Source organism: Oncorhynchus nerka, linkage group LG6, assembly GCF_034236695.1.
Source record: "Oncorhynchus nerka isolate Pitt River linkage group LG6, Oner_Uvic_2.0, whole genome shotgun sequence".
In the NCBI taxonomy this organism is placed as follows: domain Eukaryota; kingdom Metazoa; phylum Chordata; class Actinopteri; order Salmoniformes; family Salmonidae; genus Oncorhynchus; species Oncorhynchus nerka.
Window position 1 is genome coordinate 11497916 of NC_088401.1, and position 13623 is coordinate 11511538.

Here is a 13623-nt window from a genome sequence, read left to right on the forward strand (position 1 = left end):
AGGAGGGGGGTACGAGAGTCAGTATGAGGAGGAGGAGGGGGTACGAGAGTCAGTATGAGGAGGAGGAGGGGGTACGAGAGTCAGTATGAGGAGGAGGAGGGGGTACGAGAGTCAGTATGAGGAGGAGGAGGGGGTACGAGAGTCAGTATGAGGAGGAGGAGGGGGACGAGAGTCAGTATGAGGAGGAGGAGGGGGTACGAGAGTCAGTATGAGGAGGAGGAGGGGGTACGAGAGTCAGTATGAGGAGGAGGGGGACGAGAGTGCATGAGGAGGGGGGATGAGGAGGAGGAGGGGGACGAGAGTCAGTATGATGAGGAGGGGGACGAGAGTCAGTATGATGAGGAGGGGGACGAGAGTCAGTATGATGAGGAGGGGGACGAGAGTCAGTATGATGAGGAGGGGGACGAGAGTCAGTATGATGAGGAGGGGGACGAGAGTCAGTATGATGAGGAGGGGGACGAGAGTCAGTATGATGAGGAGGGGGACGAGAGTCAGTATGATGAGGAGGGGGACGAGAGTCAGTATGATGAGGAGGGGGTACGAGAGTCAGTATGATGAGGAGGGGGACGAGAGTAGAGTATGATGAGGAGGGGGACGAGAGTCAGTGGATGAGGAGGGGGACGAGAGTCAGTATGATGAGGAGGGGGACGAGAGTCAGTATGATGAGGAGGAGGGGGGACGAGAGTCAGTATGATGAGGAGGGGTACGATAGTCAGTATGATGAGGAGGGGGACGATAGTCAGTATGATGAGGAGGGGGACGAGAGTCAGTATGATGAGGAGGAGGGGGACGAGAGTCAGTATGATGAGGAGGATGGGGGACGAGAGTCAGTATGATGAGGAGGATGGGGGACGAGAGTCAGTATGATGAGGAAGGCACGAGAGTCAGTATGAGGAGGAGGGGGGACAGTCAGTAGGAGGAGGGGGGACGAGTCAGTATGAGGAGGAGGAGGGGAGAGTCAGTATGAGGGAGGAGGGGGACGAGAGTCAGTATGAGGAGGGGGGGACGAGAGTCAGTATGAGGAGGAGGAGGGGGACGAAAGTCAGTATGAGGAGGAGGAGGGGGACGAGAGTCAGTATGAGGAGGGAGGAGGGGAGGAGAGAGGGGACAGAGGAGGAGGAGGGGGTACGAGAGTCAGTATGAGGAGGAGGAGGGGGACGAGAGTCAGTATGAGGAGGAGGAGGGGTACGAGTCAGTATGAGGAGGGGGGACGAGAGTCAGTATGATGAGGAGGGGGTACGAGAGTCAGTATGAGGAGGAGGAGGGGGGGTACGAGAGTCAGTATGAGGAGGAGGAGGGGGACGAGAGTCAGTATGAGGAGGAGGAGGTCGAGAGTCAGTATGAGGAGGAGGAGGGGGGACGAGAGTCAGTATGAGGAGGAGGGGGACGAGAGTCAGTATGAGGAGGAGGAGGGGTACGAGAGTCAGCAGGAGGAGGAGGAGGGGGTACGAGAGTCAGTATGAGGAGGAGGAGGGGGACGAGAGTCAGTATGGGGAGGAGGGGGACGAGAGTCAGTATGAGGAGGGGGACGAGAGTCAGTATGGGGAGGGGGACGAGAGTCAGTATGGGGAGGGGGGACAAGAGTCAGTATGGGGAGAGGGGGACGAGAGTCAGTAGGGAGGGGGGGACGAGAGTCAGTATGAGGGGAGGGGGACGAGAGTCAGTATGGGGAGGGGGACGAGAGTCAGTATGGGGAGGGGGGAGAGTCAGTATGGGGAGGGGGACGAGAGTCAGTATGAGGAGGAGGGGGACGAGAGTCAGTATGAGGGAGGAGGAGGGGGACGAGAGTCAGTAGGAGGGGGCGAGGTCAGTAGGAGGAGGAGAAGGGGGACGAGAGTCAGTAGGAGGAGGAAGAGGGAGAGTCAGTAGGAGGAGGGAGGTCAGTATGAGGGGACAGTCAGTAGAGGAGGAGGGGGGGACAGTCAGTATGAGGAGGAGGAGGGGGGACAGTCAGTAGGAGGAGGAGGGGAGGGGGACAGTCAGTATGAGGAGGAGGAGGGGGGGGACAGTCAGTATGAGGAGGAGGGGGGGACAGTCAGTATGAGGAGGAGGGGGGGACAGTCAGTAGGAGGAGGAGGAGGGACAGTCAGTAGGAGGAGGAGGGGGACAGTCAGTAGGAGGAGGAGGAGGGGGGACAGTCAGTAGGAGGAGGAGGAGGGGGACAGTCAGTAGGGGGAGGGGGGACGAGAGTCAGTATGAGGAGGGGGACGAGAGTCAGTATGGGGGGGGACGAGAGTCAGTATGGAGGAGGGGGACGAGAGTCAGTATGAGGAGGGGGACGAGAGTCAGTATGGGGAGGGGGACGAGAGTCAGTATGGGGAGGAGGGGGACGAGAGTCAGTATGGGAGGAGGGGGACGAGAGTCAGTATGAGGAGGAGGGGGACGAGAGTCAGTATGAGGAGGAGGGGGACGAGAGTCAGTATGAGGAGGAGGGGGCGAGAGTCAGTATGAGGAGGGGGGACGAGAGTCAGTATGATGAGGAGGAGGGGGTACGAGAGTCAGTATGATGAGGAGGGGGACGAGAGTCAGTATGGGGAGGGGGGGGACGAGAGTCAGTATGGGGAGAGGGGACGAGAGTCAGTATGGGGAGAGGGGACGAGAGTCAGTATGGGGAGAGGGGACGAGAGTCAGTATGGGGAGGGGGACGAGAGTCAGTATGGGGAGGGGGACGAGAGTCAGTATGGGGAGGGGGGACGAGAGTCAGTATGAGGAGGAGGGGTACGAGAGTCAGTATGGGGAGGAGGGGGACGAGAGTCAGTATGGGGAGGGGGACGAGAGTCAGTATGATGAGGAGGGGGACGAGAGTCAGTATGATGAGGAGGAGGGGGACGAGAGTCAGTATGATGAGGAGGAGGGGGTACGAGAGTCAGTATGAGGAGGAGGAGGGGGACGAGAGTCAGTATGAGGAGGAGGAGGGGCACGAGAGTCAGTAGGAGGAGGAGGAGGGGTACGAGAGTCAGTATGGGGAGGAGGGGGACGAGAGTCAGTATGGAGGAGGGGGACGAGAGTAAGTATGATGAGGAGGGGTACGAGAGTCAGTATGATGAGGAGGGGGTACGAGAGTCAGTATGATGAGGAGGGGGACGAGAGTCAGTATGATGAGGAGGGGGACGAGAGTCAGTATGATGAGGAGGGGGACGAGAGTCAGTATGATGAGGAGGAGGGGGTACGAGAGTCAGTATGATGAGGAGGAGGGGGTACGAGAGTCAGTATGATGAGAAGGGGGTACGATAGTCAGTATGATGAGGAGGGGGACGAGAGTCAGTATGATGAGGAGGGGGACGAGAGTCAGTATGATGAGGAGGATGGGGACGAGAGTCAGTATGATGAGGAAGGGGTACGAGAGTCAGTATGAGGAGGAGGGGGACAGTCAGTATAAGGAGGGGGACGAGTATGAGGAGGAGGAGGGACGAGAGTCAGTATGAGGAGGAGGAGGGGGACGAGAGTCAGTATGAGGAGGGGGACGAGAGTCAGTATGAGGAGGATGGGGGGGGACAGTCAGTAGGAGGGGGACGAGAGTCAGTATGAGGAGGGACGAGAGTCAGTATGAGGAGAGGGGGACGAGAGTCAGTATGAGGAGGAGGAGGGGACGAGAGTCAGTATGAGGAGGGGGGACGAAAGTATGAGGAGGAGGGGGGAGAGTATGAGGAGGAGGGGGACAGTCAGTAGGAGGAGGGGGACGAGAGTCAGTATGAGGAGGAGGAGGGACGACAGTCAGTATGAGGAGGAGGAGGGGGACGACAGTCAGTATGAGGAGGAGGAGGGGGACAGTCAGTATGAGGAGGGGGGGACAGTCAGTATGATGAGGAGGAGGGGTACGAGAGTCAGTATTAGGAGGAGGATGAACGAGAGTCAGTATGAGGGGGGGGAGGAGAGTCAGTATGAGGAGGAGGAGGGGGACGAGAGTCAGTATGGGGGATTCGAGACAGTCAGTATGGGGGGATTGAGACAGTCAATATATGGGGTGATTCGAGACAGTCAGTATGGGGGGATTCGAGACAGTCAGTATGGGGGGGATTCGAGACAGTCAGTATGGGGGGATTCGAGACAGTGTGTGTGTGTGTGTGTGGGGGGTTCTAGGCAGTCAGCCAACGGGTCTGAGAGGCGGGGGCCAGTCAGCCAAAAGGTATTTTTGTATTTTAGATAGTCTAGCGGTTTCCTAGCCTGAAATCTTAACTGACATGCTCTGTTTAACCATTGAAACAGAACAAATGAGTTTGGACTCCAGCCTAACCTTACCCTGTCAGTAGTCATACAGAAGACACTTACTTGAGGAGCGTTTTCCCTCCATCCCAGAGAGAGGTTCGAATCGACTGACTCTGCCTTTTATCTTGTGTCTTTCATCTCTCTCCTCCTGTATTCTGAGAGATACAGACAGAGAATATGATATTATGCAATCTAATGCAATAAGCAAGTACAGTCGTGGCCAAAAGCTTTGAGAATGACAAATATAAATTTTCACAAAGTTTGCTGCTTCAGTGTCTTTAGATATTTTTGTCAGATGTTACTATGGAATACTGAAGTATAATTACAAGCATTTCATAAGTGTCAACGGCTTTTATTGACTAATTACATGACGTTGATGCAAAGAGTCAATATTTGCAGTGTTGACCCTTCTTTTTCAAGACCTCTGCAATCCACCCTGGCATGCTGTCAATTAACTTCTGGGCCACATCCTGAGCCCACTTGCATAATCAATGCTTGGAGTGCCTAAATTTGTGGGGTTTTGTTTGACCACCCGCCTCTTGAGGATTAACCACAAGTTCTCAATGGGATTAAGGTCTGGGGACTTTCCTGGTCATGGACCCAAAATATAAATGTTTTGTTCCCAGAGCCACTTAGTTATCACTTTTGCCTTATGGCTTGGTGCTCCAACATGCTGGAAAAGGCATTGTTCATCACCAAACTGTTCCTGGATGGTAGGGAGAAGTTGCTCTCGGAGGATGTGTTGGTACCATTCTTTATTCATGGCTGTGTTCTTAGGCAAAGTTGCGAGTGATCCCACTCCCTTGGCTGAGAAGCAACCCCACACATGAATGGTCTCAGGATGCTTTACTGTTGGCATGACACAGGACTGTTGGTAGCGCTCACCTTGTCCTCTTTGGACAAGTTTTTTTCCGGATGCCCCAAACAATGGGAAAGGGGATTCATCAGAGAAAATGACTTTACCCCAGTCCTCAGCAGTCCAATCCCTGTACCTTTTTGCAGAATATCAGTCTGTCCCTGATGTTTTTCCTGGAGAGAAGTGGCTTCTTTGCTGCCCTTCTTGACACCAGGCCATCCTCCAAAAGTCTTCGCCTCACTGTGCGTGCAGATGCACTCACACCTGCCTGCTGCCATTCCTGAGCAAGCTCTGTACTAGCTAGTGGTGCACCCATCCCGCAGCTGAATCAACTTTAGGAGACTGTCTTGGCGCTTGCTGGACTTTCTTGGGCGCCCTGAAGCCTTCCTCACAATTGAATTACTCTCCTAGAAGTCCTTGATGATCCGATAAATGGTTGATTTAGGTGCAATCTTACGGTCAAGAATATCCTTGCCTGTGAAGCCCTTTTTGTGCAAAGCAATGATGACGGCACTTGTTTCCTTGCAGGTAACCATGTTTAACAAAGGAAGAACAATGATTCCAAGCACCACCCTCCTTTTGAAGCTTCCAGTCTGTTATTCGAACTCAATCAGCATGACAGAGTGATCTCCAGCCTTGTCCTTGTCAACACTCACACCTGTTTTAAGAATCACTGACATGATGTCAGCTGGTCCTTTTGTGGCAGGTCTGAAATGCAGTGGAGATGTTTTTTGGGGATTCGGTTCATTTGCATGGCAAAGGGGGACTTTGCAATTAATTGCAATTCATCTGATCACTCTTCATAACATTCTTGAGTATATGCACATTGCCATCATACAAACTGAGGCAGCAGACTGTGAAAATTAATATTTGTGTCATTCTCAAAACTTTTGGCCACGACTGTACATTTTGATGACCCTCCCACTCTGTCTGCCGAATTCTCTCTCTTTGCTCTTAGGATGTCGGTGGGGCGGAGCCGGGAGGGTCGTCAGCGACATGGGACACACCTGGGCTTGGGATAAATACACCTCTTCCCCATTCACTGAGGAGACTCTCTCCATGCAGACACCCTGATAGATTTTGTTTGTGGCTGTTTTGTTTGTTTGCGTTGACACCTTTTTAACACCCCTCATTATCACATTTATACACGCAAACACTCACTTACACCACTGATTACTGACACCATTGTTAATTGTATTTAGTTTACTTTAGTTAATCATTATTTTGTTATTCCTTATCTCCACGTTGTGTCCCTTTTCGTGACAACATGGAGCAAAAGACGAGGGATGTGAAAATGGCTTACTGTTTCAGTTCTTCTTTAAAGAGCTCTAGGTTGCTTTTCTTCTTTCCCTTTTCAGTTGTTTTCTTCAGTGTCTGAAAAGTTTTTTGTTTTTTTGTAAGTTTATTTTTCTTCATTTTTGAAGAAGCCAGTAAAAGGACTACCTATTTTGGTTAATAAATGCTTGTTGCAATAATACATACATGTTTTTTATCTAATGTTAAAAACTGTGGAGGGATATCCAAAGGCAGGAAGCTGCTTTTCGCTGGTGCTGCTGCTGTTGTTTCGAAGCGAGACTTGGGTTTATACAGCTTGCCCTTCTTGTCATCGGAAGCAGCCTCCTCTGTAGGAAAAAGCATACAGTATGTCAACACGAGAGTCTAGTTTTTCTTTTTTACTAGAATGTACAATACCTCACAACTGTATTTATCCAATACACAGAGACAATGGAAAATGGTCATTTGACTCCCCAACGTACAGTTGAAGTCAGAAGTTTACATACATACAGGTGTGAGTCATTATAACTTGTTTTTCAACCACTACACAAATTTCTTGTTAACAAACTAGTAACCATCTGTCTTCACTAGGTTATGTGGGAAGTTAGCGTCCCACCTCGTCAACAGCCAGTGAAACTGCAGGGCGCCAAATTCAAAACAACAGAAATCCCATTATTAAAATTCCTCAAACATACAACTATACTTTACACAATTTTAAAGATACACTTGTTGTAAATCCAGCCACAGTGTCCGAATTCAAAAAGGCTTTACGACGAAAGCAACCCAAACGATTATGTTAGGTCAGAGCCAAGTCACAGAAAAACACAACCATTTTTCCAGGCAAAGAGAGGAGTCACAAAAAGCAGAAATAGAGATAAAAATAATCACTAACCTTCGATGATCATCAGATGACACTCATAAGACTTCATGTTACACAATACATGTATGTTTTGTTTGGTAAAGTTCATATTTATATCCAAAAATCTCAGTTTACATTGGCGCGTTACGTTCAGTAGTTCAAAAACATCCGGTGATTTTGCAGAGAGCCACATCAATTTACAGAAATACTCATAATAAATATTGATAAAAATACAACTGTTTTGCATGGAATTTTAGGTCCACTTCTCCTTAATGCAACAGCTGTGTCAGATTTCAAAAAAGCTTTACGGAAAAAGCAAACCATGCAATAATCTGAGTACAGCGCTCAGACAACAAATCAAGCCAAACAGATATCCGCCATGTTGGAGTCAACAGAAGTCAAGAATAGCATTAGAAATATTCACTTACCTTTGATGATCTTCATCAGAATGCACTCCCAGGAATCCCAGTTGCACAATAAATGTTTTGTTTGATAATGTCCATCATTTATGTCCAAATACCTCCTTTTTGTTCGCGCGTTTAGCCCAGTAATCCAAATTCATGACACGTGATCACTAGAAGCAGAAAGTTCCGTTACAGTCCGTAGAAACATGTCAAACGATGTATAGAATCAATCTTTAGGATGTTTTTAAACATAAATCTTCAATAATGTTCCAACCGGAGAATTCCTTTGTCTGTAGAATTGCAATGGAACGCAAGCTAACTCTCACGTGAACGAGCCTGGCCAGCTCGTTCTCTCTGGCAGACCTCTGACTCATTCCCCTCTCATTCACTTCAGAGTCGAAGCCTCAAACAAGGTTCTAAAGACTGTTGCCAGCTTTAGGAAGTGCAATATGACCCCATAGACACGGTGCATTCGATAGGCCAAGAGTTGAAAAACTACAAACCTGAGATTTCCCACTTCTTGGTTGGATTTTTCTCAGGTTTTTGCCTGCCATATGAGTTCTGTTATAGTCACAGACATAATTCAAACAGCTTTAGAAACTTCTGAGTATTTTCTATCCAAATCTACTAAATATATGCATATTCTATGGCTGAGTAGCAGGCAGTTTAATTTGGGCACGCTATTCATCCAAAATTCCCAATGCTGTCCACTACCCTAGAGAAGTTATTTCACTTAAGATTCACTGTATCACAATTCCAGTGGATCAGAAGTTGACATACACTAAGTTGACTGTGCCTTTAAACAGCTTGGAAAATTCCAGAAAATTATGTCATGGCTTGAGAAGCTTCGAATTGGTTAATTGACATAATTTGAGTCAATTGGAGTTGTACTTGTGGATGTATTTCAAGGCCTACCTTCAAACTCAGTGCTTCTTTGCTTGACATCATGGGAAAATCAAAAGAAATCAGCCAAGACCGCAGAATTTTTTTGTAAACCTTCACAAGTCTGCTTCATCATTGGGAGCAATTTCCAAACCCCTGAAGGTACCACGTTCATCTGTACAAACAATAGCATGCAAGTATAAATACATTTCCACATTGGGGACAAAGATCGTACTTTTTGGAGAAATGTCCTCTGGTCTGATGAAACAAAAATAGAACTGTTTGGCCATAATGACCATCATTATGTTTGGAGGAAAAAGGGGGATGCTTGCAAGCTGAAGAACACCATCCCAACCGTGAAGCACAGGGGTGGCAGCATCATGTTGTGTGGGTGCTTTGCTGCAGGAGGGACTGGTGAATTTCACAAATGAAATGGCATCATGAGGAAGGAAAATTATGTGGATATATTGAATCAACATTTCAAGACATCAGTAAGGAAGTTAAAGCTTGCTCGCAAATGGGTCTTCCAAATGGACAATGACCCCAAGAATACTTCCAAAGTTGTGGCAAACTGGCTTAAGGACAACAAAGTCAAGGTATTTGAGTGGACATCACAAAGCCCTGACATCAATCGTACAGAAAATGTGTGTACAGAACTGAAAAAGCGTGTGTGAGCAAGGAAAAAATTCACCAAACTTATTGTGGGACGCTTGTGGAAGGCTACCCAAAACGTTTGACCGTAGTTAAACAATTTAAAGGCAATGAGGGTATGTAAACTTCTGACCCACTGGGAATATGATGAAAGAAATAAAAGATGAAATAAATAATTCTCTCTACTATTATTCTGACATTTCCATTCTTAAAATAAAGTGGTGATTCTAACGGACCTAAAACAGTGAATTTTTACTGGGATTAAATGTCAGGAATTGTGAAAATCTGAGTTTAAATGTATTTGGCTGAGGTGTATGTAAACTTCTGACATCAACTGTAACTACACATTTAATATTTAGCTAAAAAATATCCCTGATAGTTTTGTGCAGTTTGAGTTGGTTCTACTTACCTTTAGTTGCATTAGCAATGCCTCCCCGGACAAAGGCCTTGACCTTGCCCTCTCCTCCCTCGAACGCAGCCAGGAACTCTTCATAGATCTCTGCAGCTGCCCGCTCATCTTCCTGCCAAGGACCAGACCATCAACATCTCTCACAACAATACCAGAGCACAATACCAGAGCACTTGTCCAATAATAAATACTTTATTGTACTTTCCGTTTTCTCTAATATACACGACACTGATTCAACAATCTAATTTAAACACAGACAGTTAAGGCTACAGGAATCCACATTGGAATGATCAAGTTTATCGAAAATGCAAGGTGCATTAGGATGTTGCCCAAAACAAACACGAGGGCATATCCAGATTTCAATTTGATCCCTTGTTTGGGCCACAACTTGTAACTTGTAACATGAAATACATTTTTGACACTTATATTTACCTTTTTTTTTATTTCCTCTTGTTCCTTCTTGCTTAGGGTCCTCTTGGGCACGACCGTTTTGCCAATGCTGAAGGACTTCAACTTGCTCTCTAGTAGCGCCTACAAATGTAAATAAAAGACAACTTCGATAGCTAAAGAATTGAATAAACTCACATGTCTCATTACAATAACAGTTAAGAGATTACTCATTTGTGCATTTTCCTTGAGGTTGCACGCTGACCTGACAGACACAGTTGAGAAACAGCCAGCTTACAGTATGCTAACTGGTGAAATGACAGGTTGTTGCTAGCTAGCTAATAGCCAACTGGCTATTTCCTAATACTGTGGATAGTATTGATGTGTTGTTGAATTGGAATGATCGAAATGTTGAGTTTGTCAGTAGCTTAGCTAACTAAGGTAGTTATCACAGTCTGTCAGGAGGCCTACGGCGGGTCCAATGATTTTTGTCCACCAGCTACAGCCTCAAAACGGCAAAGGACTAGTGGAGGCTATTGTTAGCTAGCCAGTATTTATTTATTCACCACGCTGGTGCAACAACCAAAAACAAGCACCAACTCACAGCAACTAGCTAAATGGAGCCAAATGCTATAATAGTAATCAGCTAACTCGATAAACACATGGCGAAATCAGTCCAATGTTTGAAAACAGGAAAAATACCGGTGTATCAGGCCCTTACAGTAGCTAGCTAGCTAGCTAGCGTTAATTAGCTAAGTGGTCGTTTCGTACACAAACGCCCCTTATAATTAGGAACACGTATGGCAATAACTGCACAACGTTTATAACCACACAAACTACAATAGACCGTTCGTATAGAGTTTAATTGCCAATGCATCAAGTAAATGTCGATTAATAAATTCACCTTTGCGCTAGATTTCTGCGAACCACCTGGCGTTCGGTCCGCCATCTTGGTTGTGCTAACGCTAATCAATTACCGATTTTGGGATACGTTTTTTTTTAACCTAGTCCAAAATAGTCGAATAAAGAAATATCGATGACTGTTTGCATGGCTTTGTTGTGGTTTGAATGGCCTACTACCTAAATGGTGGCCTTGCAATAATACGCTTCTGGATAAAAAACAACAACAACTAGAACTGTTAATTAATCATCCAACTGTAAATCACAGTCGTTATTTCTTTTTTGTAGGGTTGGTGCCTACTCCATATTTAAATGCAGTGGTGTAAAGTACTTAAGTATATTTTAGCAATTACAATTACTTTTGATACTTATGTATAATTAAAACCCAATACTTTTAGGCTTTTACTCAAGTAGTATTTTACTTGGTGACCTTCACCTTTACTTTAGTCATTTTCTATTAAGGTATCTTTACTTTTACTCAAGTATGATAGCTGAGTATTTTATTCACCACGGTTTAAATTGCATTACCCAACTTGTCTATTGACGACCTGTTGACACATGGCTTTTCAAGCCAAAATCACACATTCAGACAACCTGAAAACATGTATTTGAGAAGCGATGCTTCATTTGCTACACCAGATGGAGCCATTTATAGCCAAACCTCTCTGTGTGTGTGCGTGTGTACGTGTTAAAATATCTCAAATTTGACCAACTTTTATCTAGGGTTTTAGTGTTGTGAGAATTAGAGTTAGAATTACATTAAAGATTAGGGTTCGTTTTAGGGTTAGGAGCTAGGGTTCGTTTTAGGGTTAGGAGCTAGGGTTCGTTTTAGGGTTAGGAGCTAGGGTTAATTTTAGGGTTAGGGTCAGGGTTAATGTTAGGTTTTAAAAAAACAATAACAGATCAGAAGGAGAAGGGATGACCAGGGATGTTCACTTGATAAGTGTGTGAATTGGACCATTTTCCTGTCAAAATGCTTATTTTATTTATTTTTATTTAACCTTTATTTAACTAGGAAAGTCAGTTAAGAACAAATTCTTATTTACTATGACGGCCTACCAAAAGGCAAAAGGCCTCCCGTGGGAGACGGGGGCCTTGGATAATAAAAAATAAAAAAATGCAATAAAATATAAGACAAAAGACACATCACAACAAGAGAGACAACACAACACTACATAAAGAGAGACCAAAGCCAACAACATAGCAAGGCAGCAACACATCACAACACAGCATGGTAGCAACACAACATAAAAACAACATTGCAGCAACACAACATGGTAGCAGCACAAATCATGGTACAAACATTATTGGGCACAGACAACAGCACAAAGGGCAAGAAGGTAGAGACAACAATACATCACACAAAGCAGCCACAACTGTCAGCAAGAGTGTCCATGAACTGGGAAATACACCACAAATGTATTGAGTACTTTGGGTGTCAAGGAAAATCTATGGAGTAAAAAGTACATTATTTTCTTTAGGAATGTAGTGAAGTAAAAGTTGGCAAAAAAAATAAATAGTAAAGTATTGTACAGATACCCCCCAAAACTACTTAAGTAGTACTTTAAAGTATTTGAGCTTAAGTACTTTACACCACTGGTATACAGTCTATATACGAGGAATACCTGGGATATGGATTCGGCTATTCCAGCCACAACCGTTGCTGACAGATATATAAATCGAGAGCACAGCCATGCAATCTCCATAGACAAACATTGGCAGTAGAAAGGCCTTACTGAAGGGCTCAGTGACGTTCATAGGATGCCACCTTTCCAACACGTCAGTTCATCAGCTTTCTGCCCTGCTAGAGCTGCCCCGGTCAACTGTAAATTATGTTATTGTGAATTGGAAACATCTAGGAGAAACAACGGCTCAGCTGTGAAGTGGTAGGCCACACAAGCTCATAGAACGGGACCGCCGAGTGCTGTAAAACGTAGCATGTAAAAATGGTCTGTCCTCGGTTGCAACACCCACTACTGAGTTCCAAACTGCCTCTGGAAGCAACGGTGTTTGCTGGGAGATTCATGAAATGGATTTCCATGGCCGAGCAGCCGCATACAAGCCTAAGATCACCATGTGCAATGACAAGCGCCGGATGGTGTGGCATAAACCTCGCCGCCATTGGACTCTGGAGCAGTGGAAACGCTTTCTCTGGAGTGATGAATCACGCTTCACATTCTGGCAGTCCAGCAGACAAATGTAGATTTGGTGGATGCCAGGAAAACGCTACCTGTCCCAATGCATTGTGCCAACTGTAAAATTTGGTGGAGGAATAATGGTCTGGGGCTATTTTTCATGGTTTGGGCCCCTTACTTCCAGTGAAGGGAAAGCTTAACGCTACGGCATACAATAACATTCTAGACGATTCTGTGCTTCCAACTTTGTGGCAACAGTTTGGGTAAGGCCCTTTCCTGTTTCAGCATGACAATGCCCCCGAGGTCCATACAGAAATGGTTTGTCGAGATTGGTGTGGAACAACTTGACTGGCCTGCACAGAGCCCTGATCTCAAACCCATCAAACACCTTTGGGATGAATATGAACACCGACTGCGAGCCAGGCCTAATCGCCCAACATCAGTGCCCGACCACACTAGGGCTCTTGTGGCTGAATGGAAGCAAGTCCCTGCAGCAATGTTGCAACATCTAGTGGAAAGCCTTTCCAGAAGAGAGGAGGCTGTTATAGTAGCCAAGGGGGGGAACGACTCCATATTAATGCCCATGAATTTGGAATGAGATGTTTGACGAGCAGGTGTCCACATACTTTTGGTCATGTAGTGTAGTTGGGATGATTGAA

At 46.1% G+C, this 13623-nt stretch overlaps 1 protein-coding gene across 3 annotated transcripts in view; it reads right to left on the reverse strand.

Moving 5' to 3' along the window:
* LOC115125528 (U2 snRNP-associated SURP motif-containing protein-like) overlaps positions 1 to 10922 on the reverse strand; it is a 49364-nt gene extending 38442 nt beyond the window's left edge. For 2 of the 3 annotated variants that reach the window (XM_065019263.1, XM_065019262.1), the window contains exons 1-6: positions 10834 to 10922; positions 9975 to 10073; positions 9543 to 9654; positions 6545 to 6684; positions 6366 to 6436; positions 4270 to 4361 (exon numbers count right to left, since the gene is read on the reverse strand). In XM_065019263.1, coding sequence (XP_064875335.1) covers positions 4270 to 4361; positions 6366 to 6436; positions 6545 to 6684; positions 9543 to 9654; positions 9975 to 10073; positions 10834 to 10878 — 559 coding nt within the window. In that variant the 5' untranslated portion in view covers positions 10879 to 10922. Of the gene's footprint in view, positions 1 to 4269; positions 4362 to 6365; positions 6437 to 6544; positions 6685 to 7624; positions 7656 to 9542; positions 9655 to 9974; positions 10074 to 10833 lie in introns of those variants that run through there. The other variant, XM_065019264.1, reaches the window with a different exon arrangement.
* Between the last annotated feature and the right edge of the window lie 2701 nt (positions 10923 to 13623).